Source organism: Aquila chrysaetos, chromosome 1 (genome assembly GCF_900496995.4).
Source record: "Aquila chrysaetos chrysaetos chromosome 1, bAquChr1.4, whole genome shotgun sequence".
In the NCBI taxonomy this organism is placed as follows: domain Eukaryota; kingdom Metazoa; phylum Chordata; class Aves; order Accipitriformes; family Accipitridae; genus Aquila; species Aquila chrysaetos.
The window spans coordinates 51,274,487-51,287,337 of record NC_044004.1 but is presented as its reverse complement, the minus strand read 5'-3'; the positions used below and the strand labels follow the sequence as shown (position 1 = coordinate 51,287,337).

The 12,851-nt window shown below is 45.9% G+C and overlaps 1 protein-coding gene and 1 long non-coding RNA gene across 6 annotated transcripts in view; both read left to right on the top strand.

The window, feature by feature from the left end:
* Window positions 1–7,025, top strand: part of GPRIN3 (GPRIN family member 3) — a 93,108-nt gene extending 86,083 nt beyond the window's left edge. For all 5 annotated transcript variants that reach the window (XM_041125569.1, XM_030024819.2, XM_030024806.2 and 2 more), the window contains one exon: window positions 2,981–7,025. In XM_041125569.1, the coding sequence (XP_040981503.1) occupies window positions 3,090–5,465 (2,376 nt within the window). In that variant the 5' untranslated portion in view covers window positions 2,981–3,089 and the 3' untranslated portion in view covers window positions 5,466–7,025. The remainder of the gene's footprint in view (window positions 1–2,980) is intronic.
* Window positions 7,026–7,226: 201 nt separating this feature from the next.
* On the top strand, window positions 7,227–12,082 carry LOC115346781. The gene is made up of 2 exons (XR_003925255.2): window positions 7,227–9,782; window positions 9,822–12,082. It is a non-coding gene; the product is annotated as an uncharacterized LOC115346781 (long non-coding RNA).
* Window positions 12,083–12,851: the final 769 nt, after the last annotated feature.

Sequence of the window (12,851 nt, the reverse complement as noted above, 5' to 3'; positions counted from 1 at the left end):
TTGAATAGTGTTGCTCACAGGTCCCAGCGTTGTTCTTCACTCCTATATAACAGGAATCCAATAATAAAAATGAGATAATAATCATAAATAAGACTGCAATAATAAAATGCCTTTCCGATTCTGTAATTAGTTGGGTTTGCTTGCTTTTCTGTGGCGTAAGACTTATGTTTCCTTCTGATTTTTATTAATTCTTAAGAAAGAGCATTGTCAAAAATTACCGCGTTTATTTAGACTACTACAGTGCCTTTGGCTCCTGTCATTAGGATGGCTTAGGGAAGAGTCTAACAAGAAAATAGCTCCCATGACTTTGACGACACAGTCTTTGTAAAAACCTTATTCTCATAAACTAACTCATTTTCACAGTTATCCCAGGCAGTAGAATGACCCAGCCCCCCAACCCGTGTTCAAGGGTCAAGCGAAATGTCTGGGTTATGCTGTGTTGTCCCACATCAGAGAATAGGTCCACATGGGGTTTTTGGGGCAGAACTTCCTCTGTCAACATTATACATTGAGAGCTTGGTAGCAGAATCGCTTTTAATTAGCACATGTGGCAGTCGTTTAAATGTGTGTTTCTAGTGATGCTGGTGAAGAGCCACTAAACAGATGGGAAGAATTCATGTGGGTGTTTAGATCAGAACAATTAGTTGAAAAATTAGGAATCGTTCTTCTGTTGAATGAGTATGAGTTAAAGACAGTGCTCCAGCATGCAGATTGCCTTTCCCAGATTTTGTATAGCAAAGAGCCAAACAGATTTGCTCTGCTGTCTTTATTTCTTCTGAAACTGTTTACCGAGTAGTACGTCTCATCCTAAAAATGGAGGTTGGTTTTGTTCCATTATTTGTTTGGTTGTTCTTAAATAAACTCTGGATCTAAAAAAAAAAGAAATGTGACCTGCCCAGTTGTATATACTGGTTTGGTTTGCATCGATATTTGGAAAAGGAAAGACGAGAGTAACAGAATTTAGACAGATGCCCAGAGCCATCTGCTCCTCTCCTCGCGGTCATTAGACGTTCATAATACAACAGCGTGAACATGGAACGGCCCTCCTTTCCTTCAGGACTACGTTGGCTGGCTTTAAAGTGAGCAGTAAATGAAGTGAAGACATCTTGTAGGCAGACACAAACTTCCACCAATTTTCAGTCTGATTTACATAAACTGAGTACTTCTCAAAAAGCTTAGCAATCGTTAGCTTTGCTAGAAAGCCATTTTGGAGTGATGCAGGGCTGCTATCACAGATTGCAGCTAAGAAACTCGGGATCCTTGAGGGGCAGGATTACAGTTTCCCAGGGCTGGCTTAATCCAGCAGACCGTATATGTGTGGTTGGACAGAGCCCGAAGAGATAGTATAAAAATAATAAATTATTAATATCTGGAAGACATAAAGCTTAATAAATAAGTAATAAGTCGCAGCATTTTCCTTTTCTTAGAAGAATAGACTGGCTGTATTTGTTTTAATTTTCCTTTCATTGAGCACTTGTCTCTTGTTGCTCTAAGCACCCTAAGGTGCTGAAATTTAGGATTAATTTTACAGTAACTAAGGAAGCTATACCGCTGCCTTTCAGGCTGAGAGAGAGAAGGAGAGTAGGGATGTTTTCTGAAAGGGGCTTCTGCGGACTTTGCTAGTGGGTAGGGAGGGCCTGGAAAAGCTGCACAGCTCCTTCCAGCAGCGTCTCCCAAGTGATGTAGTAAAGGAGACCCCACTGTGTACCTGCAGAGACATGGGCACACAGAGGTACAGTAATTTTCCCAGTGTCAGCTCTCTGGTTAACATAAAACTAAATGTTCAGGGTGTCTCCCAAGTCCCATACCCGTGCTTTGCTGGCAGCATAAGCTGGGGAAAATCTTTTAAACAGACATAGGTAGCCTGCAATTTAAAAGAAGACTGGGGTGGGATTTTATCACTGGCCACCACCACTCTGCTGACACTGACAGGGATCCAGCCCTTGACCTCTAGCAGGGTGCAAGTTGGGCAGTGCGAAGTCCTTCTGAAAGCCCAGCCAACAAGCACATTTGGAGATCACCTCCTGTTTGAAGCAATGGTTTCTCTGCAGTCCTGGCCAGATTTCAGCCTGGATAACTCTGCTCCACCTGCTTAAAATCCTTCCCCAGTGTTTCACTGGGCATGGGCCCCTCCTGTTCTGCGGTGCTGCAACATTCCCCTTCCAGTTTTATACCACCTGCTCGTAAATTGGTTTCTAGATCATCTGTGCCCCTGGTTATTAATCAAGCTGGATTCCTTGTAATTATTTCAAAGGATCCAAATGTGAAAGCAGTAAGTATGTGCACAGCCTCGGTGCTGTACGGTGCAGTAGCTTCTCTTGGTGTTTATCTGCACCACCCAGCAGGTCGTCGTCCCTCCGTATTCCTTTCACCAGTGAGGTCTGGGTTCATCCACATTAGTCTGAACTGACCTGTTGCCCCCTGTGAGCACGTCCTTTTTGGTAGTGGAATTAGGGAAGGGCTCTCCGTGAGGAGGGAGAACTGGTGCTCAGCAAAGGTGTGGGATCCACTCAGGTCACAGGGTGGGAATCGGATCTGCTCTTCACATAGGCACAACAAGCAAGGCAGCACCTTTCCTTCCACAGGTGGCTTGCTAGAGGATTTTATCACAGTGAGTTTATTTTGTGACCTCAAACTTCCACACAAAGTCTGCGCCCCTTCCCATTCATCCCTGCTTTCACTTCATATTTCTTTTTTTTTTTTTCCTCCCTCTTGGCATATCATTATGTTTTCATTAATGTATCAACAACAGGGCAGCTGTTGTTGCTTTGTCCCTAGTATTGTCTTCTCCATCCGGACCTTGGAATTGGGAGATCCTTGAAATCCATGTCTCTTATGTGACTTTTAGGCAGAATCAGGTGCTTTACTTTCCCCCCTTGCCCGCAAGTATTTCTCTCCAAGCTGTAAAATCAATCTGTTCTAGGTACTTTTTTCTTCTTAAATCTGACTGCTGCTAACACCATGTTTCTTTCATTAACAGATTAGCTGTAAAGGAAACCTGTCGCCGACGGCCTGCCCTGTTGTACCCACCGCGCGGCGAGAAAACTCCGAGGAGAAGCTGAGGGCAAGCTGCATCTCGGAGACGGTCCATGGGGACTGTACCAGATCCTCTGAGATCTGCCAAGCTTTCCCTGGTCACAGCTTCTGCAGAGGAGGACCACCTGGGAGACCTGCAGTCTGCTAACCGCCAGCCCCAACTACCCAGCGGCGAAAGGGCCAGCAATGGCTTCCCGTGCACGCCGTCCGGCTCTGCTGGAGTTTGCTTGTTCGACCTGAAATGCACGCCGGCTGCCAGCGCACAGAGCTGTGAGCAATGCCGCAAGGACGATGCTAGCCAGCAGGAAGCCTTTCCTCCCGGGCTCGCCAGCAAAGCTGCGGAGGGGCATCCTGCAGCCATAGAGCCTGCTGGTTGCTCCCGGCCAGCGGGCAGCCAGGGACCGGCAGCGCCAGCCCCTGCTGCAGCCGGAGCCCCCTTGGCAGGACGGGGGCCAGAGATGATGCCAGCCCCCCAGAGCTCCCGGCAGTTTGTGCAAGGCAACCAGGTGAAAACGAGCTCCCTGACGCAAATGGATGACTCTGCCTTGAAACCTCAGGGGAGTGACGATCAGCCGGCACTTGAGGTGTTAAATTATTCTTCCCCGGGCGACCCTATCAGGGGTAATGAGTCCTGTCGTACTTCTCAGGCAAACCTTCTGCAAAGAGGGGAAAAAGACAGGGGAGCAGAAGAAAATGGTTCTGCTGCATGTCAGTCAGCCTCGCCTCAGTCAGCGAGGCACACCGAAGCTGACCTGGGGAGAGACCCACGGGCCGGTTTGGAGGCGAAAAGCGGGGCTGCAGACACTGCGCAGTTGCATCCCACAGGCAAAACTGAAGCGGTGCAGAGCAGCGAGGCACCGGCCCAGTCTAGTCACGAGAGTCTGCATCCCGTGCGCAACACGGACGCCGAGCCGGGGAGTCCAGGCCCCACCCAGGTCTCCAAATTCAGAGAAACGGGTACAATGACGGTTCAGCCGGAGAGCAGCTCTTTAACTCAGGAAGCAGTAAGCAGGACATGGCGAGATGCTGAGGTTCAGGCAGTGGCTACCGTGGAGAGCAAATCGGCCTCCACCAGTCCCAGCATCCTTGCTGCCTTCTTAAAAGGAAATCCTCCTCCAGAGGAGAAGGAAGAACTGCACATAATTTACCAGGGAGGTATGGGGCTGAGCCAGCCTGCACTTACTGACAGTTTATCCTCACAACAAAAGTCCCCATGTTCTCCCAGTGTCACGTCAAAATCAACTGCTGTTATGGCTGCGACTGCTTCAGCCCAAACCCAGCCTGTCAAACTGCCTGGGGTCCCATCTGACGTGGTGTCTCCGGCGGCAGCAGATAATGCAAAACCTGTTCTCCCCTCCTCCCCTGCAGCCATTACCTCCCAAGGGACATCTGTGGGTAATGCTGAAATGATCGGTGCAGCCCGTGATGACAAGGATGCTGCTCAGCTGCCGACGGATGCTCCAGTCCCACCAAAGCCCATCCCTGTTGAGCAACTTGCAGTTGACTCCGGTAATCAAACTCCAGCACGGTCTGGGTCTGGCACTGGCGAACCAAGCACCGCTTCTGCCGCCGCTGTCCCAGGAGCCAAGAGCAACGTGCAAGATGTTGCCCATGATGCACGAAGCAGTCGGTTACCCTTACTCTGTAGCACAGTCAGCGAAGTCGAGCAGAAGGAGGTCCCGGGCAGCTCTGAGCAAAAGCCTGTGCGCAGTAAGGGTGCGAGTCAAGGGGAGGCCATTCCTAATCAGTCTGCGGTAAAACCAAAGGAAGAAAACTCAGTGGTGCTTGATCCTAAAGGAGGGATGAATGTTAGCAGCCAACGTGCCGCTGTCCGCATGCAGGCCCGCTCGAAGGATGAAGAGGAGGAGAGCAGCGGCCAGGGAGATGCTGGCCAGGCTCAGGCAGGCCCGCAGGCAGGACTGACGCCCGAGCTGAGTGCCACTTCTACACGTCTCGCCCCCGCCTTGGAGGCACCAGCAGCTCCCCGGCAGCAAGGCCTCCAGGCCAAGGAGTCCAGACGCGACCTTCACACAGCAGCTCTTCCCGCTTCAGCTCAGGCCTTGCCGAACCTGGGGGAAAACAAAAAGCAGCCCACCCCGGCCATGGAGGCGAAAGTGCAGGTGAAGCAGTCCAAACACGTCAGGGATGTTGTCTGGGACGAGCAGGGCATGACGTGGGAGGTTTACGGTGCTTCCCTTGATCCAGAATCCCTGGGAATTGCCATCCAGAACCACTTACAGAGACAAATACGGGAACACGAGAAACTGATCCGGGCCCAGAACAGTCAGACCCGGAAATCCATTTCCTCGGATACATCCTCAAATAAAAAACTGAAAGGGAGGCAGCACAACATGTTCCAGTCCATGCTGCAGAATTTTAGGCGTCCTAATTGCTGCGTCCGACCTGCTCCCTCTTCTGTGTTAGACTGACGTGGTTTGCAGGGGTGCGTAGATGTCTGCGGTGGTAGAGAGAATCCCTCCCCCCAAGTCTTGAGTCCTGCTGTTCAGTTGTGTTGTTGGGGTTGTGATGCAGCAACAGTGGAAAATTATTCCCCTTTGTTTTCTGAGTAGCCACGCGCTCCATCACGCCGTTGTTATTGCCACAGCTGGTGTATTACCACATTATGCCCCCATCCTGACTACTGTCAGATGAAAAGCTAGGCACTTAGCAAAAGCACAAATTTAAATTGCCACCTTGCTGCAGGGAGAGCAGCACCTTCTGATAAAGCAAGAAGCAGAGAGATTGTCAGAATTATTATGGGAAGTTATTTGTGTGCATCACGAGGTCTTATACAAAGGGGTGGGCTGGGGAAGCTGGGTGGAGTGAAACTAAGGTTCAACAGCTGTAAAGACCTAACACAAGACAACTTTCCTGGTGCATGTTACCCATGCTGAGGCAAGTCCATGAAAAGGCTATGATCACTGAGCAGTCTCACTTCTGTTGATACTGTGGGGCACCGTTCTCGTCTGAGCCCCAGAGAGCCAGGTCTTCCCCTCCCATTGAAATGGAGAACCAGGCAAAGAGTGAGGATCAAGGCTGAAGGATTATCTTTTGGAAGAATGGGATTTTGATGGCTAGAAGGGGAGGTGAGAGGGGGATATATTCTGCAGGCTTTTTCTCCCCTGCATCAGTCACGCTTAAAGTATAAGCACGCGATGCACGCAGGGCAGGTGAGGCACGAGAGAGCACGTCAGTAGATGTACCCGCATCTGACGGGATGATGCCCTCACCCGTGCTGTGGCACTCCAGCCAGGTCTTTCAAAAGCAGCGAGCTTTTGGGCAGCCCCTGCTCCCAGCCTCCCGTGGCACCGAGCACCTCTCCTGTAAATCAGTCTTTGAAGTGATATGGATCTTTCTACTCTCTCCAGAGATGCACAGTAACGTTTTCCCGCAGGTGCAGACTATCCTGTGCGTCTGGGTCCATAAGCCTACATGTCTAGTGTGTTACACTGGTTATTTTCCTTTTAGGTCCTTAGCCAAATCTAGGGTTTTTTTGCAGTAATTTTGTGCTTTTCTTGCTGCCTTTCATAAACCAAGTAGCATTTATTTAGCCTGTGCGTATTTTGTTTTACCTAATGCTCTCTATATTATAAACCATTATATTGTTAACTTGAAACATTTACTTTACAAAAGTACTGAAAGCTTGAGACAATCTTTGCTGTATTTCTAATGTTAGAAAAGTTGTAGAAACTGCTAATAAAAGGTAGCTTAGTGACTGTTTCTCCAGAAGTGTGATATACAATTATGTCTCAAATGTACGTTGGTCACATTTCTCACCTTAATAATATTTTTCAGCCTGGGAAATGTGTTTCCCACTAGCTTTTTATTCTGTCCACTAGAGCTCATGATGGGAGGCTGGGGAACTCCTGCAGTTTGTAGAAAATTTAGTTTTCAATCCTGCAAAGCACTGAGGATTTGGATATTGTACTCCTGCAGAGTACTAGAGTTAAATAGGAGTTGTTTTTATTCCATTAAAGACTTTTCATGAATCACAATGATAATTTATTTCTGTCTCTAGTAACACACACCTGACTTTTACTCTGTAGATCTTACTCTTACAACATACTCTGTAAATCTTACAGTTTTACACAGTGTAAATGAGTCTTAATATCTTTTTTCTTTTTTCTTTTTTTTTCTTTTTTTTCTTTTTTTTTCTTTTTTTTTCTTTTTTTTTTTCTTCTTTTTTTTTTTTTTTTTTTTTTTTTCTCTGTGAAGCAGACCTGAGGTGGTCCCCTTTTACTTAGGAGGCCAGACTTTTTGAGTATGTGAACGCCAAACCTTCAAAGCAGCTGGTTAGGGGCAATTTTTCCCCAGCAGAGAGGCAAAATACTGTAAGATGCAATATTTTAACTCAGTTCAGTGAAAGGTGTTGCCCCTAGGCGTAGTACTGAGTTGACTCCTATTTTTCCTCTGTATGTATTTGGGGGCTTTATGGCACATCCTTGTTCCATTTCTGTACATTATTTCAAGTCCTCTCTCACTTGATGCTGAACTGCTAATTCTGAAATACTACATTAGAGACTGTCTTCCCGCCTCTGCCTACCAGGAGGAAAGTCTCCTACCTTTTTTCTGTTGGTACTACTGTTTCCATCCCCTTCCTAGCAGTGTCTGAGATGTGAGTTTCATGTGAATTTTTGTGTGGGATTAATATTGGCAGTATCAATAGGTCAGGTTAGTTGACAAGTTCAGTGTCTCTTCCCATGTTGTGTCCATGTCAGCCCTGCAGAGGTTCCTCGAGTTGTCCGCAGTGTTTGCTGTGTCCTGTCCAGGTCCAAGGCTTTGCGCTGCTCCTTTCACCTCCCTTCTACCTCCTCCCTCGCTAGCTGCTGCCCAGCCTGTCTTCCTGTGAAATGGTGTCCGGTGGCTCAGCTCGCGTCCCTCTGCACTGTCCCCCTCGCTGTAGCGTTGTGAGCCAGCTTACTCTGAACTGTCCCTTTACAAATATGCTCAGTCTGAATATATAAATGGATTGTCATATTTTTTTCCAGAGGAGAATAAATGGCTATCCCGCATTCACCGATTTCCATTAACTTTATCCTTTAGCTTAAGCTCTCCAAAATATTTCTAGCATATGGGTATGAGTTGCTTTATTGAGACCAAACTGGGCTTGGCAATGAATAAGCAGGGTGCTGAGCCAGCACTGGAATAAGCTTTTCTTCGTGAGGAATGGGAGATCTCTCCTGGTTCCCTGCAGCTGCTTCCAGCTGTGAGTGTTCACCACCCACACCTCCCTCCCCACCCCAAACGACATTTCTTCCAGGAAAATTTCATCAATACATATGTACCACAAAATGCTGATGGCAAGTTACTAAGTGGATGCATTGGAACAACTGCATGGGTATAACTGGAAAAAACATAGTCGTCAGCAGAGCACTGTGCTTTTGTATTTGGGGAAAATACGAGTGCAAAGACAAACTGCAAAATGTCTGTGAAGCTGTCTGGTGGGCACAGGAGTCCTGCAGGTGTGTGTTTGAAGCCAAGCAATAACATGCCAAAAACCAACACACAAAAATGAGTCAATAATCACCAGCACACCTCATGGAAAATATTTTAGGTTTTCACTTTGTTTTGCTGGGGCAGACTGTAGGCAACCTGCTAGTTTAACGCTGGTTATTTATGCTGTCTCCTGCGTACAATGTCTAGATGACAATGTGAATCCTCATAGGGATGATGCATCTTTCACCAGCAGCAAAACAGAACCATGGTTTTGTTAACAATTAGCAAATATTATGTGAGTGGTCTTGTAGCAGCCAAAAAAGACTGTTCCTGGTGTCACATCAGCGTTGAAAATGAAAGTGTGCTTGGAGTAGTGGTATGGCAGAGGGTAGGGGGAGATGATCCATGTGCCCCCACTCTTTTTCTTTGCCCAGTGACTCAGAATCACATTGCACTGGTTGGATGTTTAACAACCAAGGAAATCCATTTGGGCTAATAAAAAGAGGGTTCAAAACAGAAAGTACTTTGTCATTCCCAAGACTAAATCTGTACAGAAAAAAAGAAAAAAGAAAAAGACCTGTGTTGCAGCCTAGCCAGTTGAAGTAACTCTTAAATTCAATGTGTTGCAAGATGAGAAGTCTTGGGAAACAAGCTAATTGTCAGGAAACTCTTCCTTGTTGGTTGCATCTTCTGGGAAGGCTGACGTGCCATAACCATTAATAAAAGCAGTGAATGAGAATGAAAGAGTTACTTCTAATTTCACTTCAGGAGCTTTCCACCAGGAGAGATGAGAATAAGCATGTTTCAACGTTGCCAATACAAAACCTGAGTTGAAGGAGAACCTCACTGCAGGCAATTTGCAATATAGTCCTGGATTTCATGTGAGGCTGTGACTCCACCTCTGTCTGTGTGCACTTGGTTGGTGTCTGCCAGCTTTGCATTGCCTTGGGCACAAGTGCTGAAGTCCTGCCCCGTTTCTGCTGACTTGGTTTGGAAAAAAGAGTGGGGAAAGAGCTGGAGGGACAAGGAGGAGAATATCTGTCTTCTGCATTTCAGAGGAAGAAAACCTTCTTTGGAATATACAAGAAGGAATTGCTAAGAAACATGGGGAGGGAGGGACCAAAAGAGAAGTAAAATGAAGTTGATGTAGGTGTTTTGCAAGGAATTCCCCTTTCTATGTCTATAAAGCCAATGTTTTGCTTAAGTTTTGCCTATTTGTTCATTCTGAGCTCACACATTTTTCATATTGTTGGTGTCCCGTGGTTTTTAGGAAAATGAACATTTTCAAAGTCTGTATATTTTGCTAGTATGTATAGATCTATCCAAATACAATTCAACAAAACCACCAGGCAAACAACCTCAGTTTATTACTGCTGCTACCATGTAAGAGCTTGTAAAGTCCACCATTTGGAGAAGTATATTGAAGGGATTCGGAAAAGGTGAATATATGCTCTAAAGAGAACACTAGCTTTTATCTTGAATTTCATGACTATGTTGAAGTGTTAAAGCTACAAGTGGAAATCCAAATGGAAATCAGCGTTGAAGTTGATGGGAAATTCAAATTGTCTGCCATTGGTTTTCAGTTTGGAAACTTGATGGAATCTACCATACCAGTGTTTCATTACTTAGCTCAGTATATGCAAGATTTGTATGAAAGTAGAAATTTTATTAGCTTATTAGCTCCGTTGTCTTGTTGCGTGTCCATCCTTCTACACCTTTTAAAAATGAATGCAAAAGATTACCAAGACAGAGTAAGTCTTTCATACCCAACTTACGGAAATGGCTGCTCTGAATGAGAGACAACTGATTGTCAGGCTCCATGGTCTTAGAAAGTTAAGGGCTACGGTCTGAAGGAAACCTTTCCCTCTGTTTGGTTTGGGTTTTTTCCCCCTGTTTTTGTAACATCTCAACCTCTGCCAGTTTATTTTTTGGTGACTCTGTGATGCCTGTCTGAGTGGACAGCACTTTCAGTCATCCCAAAGATATGCACATAGATCCCTATCCAAATGCCACACATTACCAAATATCTCTGGAGTCACTGGATGCTGTGGTGGTCCATGGAGCTGAAGGTCAGGTCCTGTACATTGAAATGGCTGCAGTGTTCTCTTAGGGGCCTAAATTATGCCACTTGAGTCAGTGCAGATGTTTAAAAGAAAGAATTAATTATTACAGCTGAATCGAGCCAAACTGAAATGAATATAATCCCTTTTTTTTGAAACTCTGAGATTTATTGGGTTTTCTGCTTTGTATTTTTCTGAACAGCTCTTCCTTCCCAGCATTTATAATGTGGATTTTTCATCAAATCCTGACAAGGAAGATTTTGCAATGTGAAACATATCTTTCATCATTCAGGCTTCTTTAAAGAAGAAAATGATGTTAATACTGAGCCCAGTCACACAGAGAGGAAATATTTTTTCCTCTAGGAAAATGTTTGCTGTAGGTAAGCTTATGTGTTGCATGTGTCCATGTTTAAAAGGGGCATACACATGTGCAGGTCTCATGCATTACTCATACTCATTAAGATGATTTTTTTCCCATTGCCCTTCTGATTGAATGCTGGAGGCTTAGCATTTTCCACAAGTTTGAAGCAAGTTTAGATCACTCTGCAATACAGAAACAAGGATTTTCTCCTTATCTGGTCTCAAAAAATTCCCACAGCCATATCTAAAAAAAAACCACCAGTTGGCCAACCTCTGGGTCTAGACTGTCAACAGAAAGTGCAGTGGCTGGGGTGTACAGAGCTGTACACTGGCTCCTGAGCTTTGTGGAAATCCACCCTTGTATGTACAAACTGGCTTCTACACAAAGACAATGTGTGATAGCAAGCATCTGAGCTCATTAGGAACAGAATCATGTCAACTGGGTCCCATTTGAAATACTAGACCTTAAGTTTTTGTTAGCTTTCTGCTTAGACTGACACTATCTGGAGTAGAAATAAATGACAATTCTGCCAGCAAAGTCTCCAGCAGTTTGCTGCAGAATACAAGTCTCTCCGATGCTTCTCAGCAGCTCTGCTACAACAGGCAACCCTTCTGTTGGAGGGTCCTCCTGACAACACTTCCCTTAGCCCAGTTCATAATCAATAGTTTCAAGTACATCAAACACAAGTTTAGACAGTGCCCTGAAGAATTTCAGTAAAATGGTAAAGATCCATGCATTCGTGGTACATAAAATCACGTCTGAAGTTAAGGTCTCGGCTGCACCCTGAAAAGTGTTGGGAGTTTCTACCCAGAGTTAAAGGGAGAGAGGGTAGGTGAACTTTGAATTCCTGGCTGTTGCAAGCACCACAGAAATGATGGCTGTGAATCAGTCAGCAGCAGCAGAAAACCAACTTGGGGGCTTCTAACAACAACTAATATTATTGTGGCTTTATTATTTTTATAGTTACACTGACTGAACGTGATGTACTGTACAAAGTAAAGCTAGTATTAGGCTTCCAGGTGTACCGTGGCATTCATTCGAGACATACCAACAGAAGTTTGCATGTGAAGAAGTCTTACAGTGGTACTAAAGCAATGTTACCCACCTGATCGAGTCCCTTGGGAATTTAATGTTTTGCTGTTTTACATCTCCTGGTTTCCATGCTGAGTACAATAAAATGAACACTGTCTTAATTATTCTGGGTCTCTGTTTATAGGCTGACATGGGAAAAGAAAGGACTTTTAAGTGTTGCCGTTCTGGCTAAATCTGTGGATGTCTGTAAGACAGAGGAACTATAAAGGGCTTTCTGAATTCAGGCCTGAGACCTGGCACTTTGCAAAGCTTAGTACGGTGGAAGCCACCACGCACTGTCCCTGCCAGAGGAGAAACCCATCTGCTTCCTTCTGTGTAAGTGCTGTTGCCTTTTCACAGCTGTTCATGAGCACGGGCTTTTCTGCGGAGGCCACTACTCTGCCCTTTCGCATGAATTCACTCAGCCTTTCAGCAGCCCTGTTGCCACACAGCAACACATTATTCATCCAGCTCAGCAACCCAGGAGCCGCGGTGGAGAGGGCAGCGTTTTAACCCTGCGGTGTCACTGCTGTAGCAAATTGTCACCACCACCCGCCAGCACGCCTGCACACCATGCACAAAACCGAGAGCATCAGAGTAACCTGAACCATTTTCCTCCCCCAAAAGAAATAAAGTTTTATCTTTTAGTACAAAAGAGCATAAGATAACAGACATGGCAGTGAAGTATTTTGATCTGGTGGTGTTACAGGTATGGTATTTCCATGTACCTAGAGGGCATGAGGACCCCACCTTGGCATACTCTTTCCTATGGTGAGGGGAGAGGAGCAGAACAGACCCTGAGATAATGAGGTTGCATGGTGCCTCTGCTACCAGGGGTGTTCCAGCTGCTCATCCCAAGCTGGAGCCCTCTTCCCAAAAATAGTTGT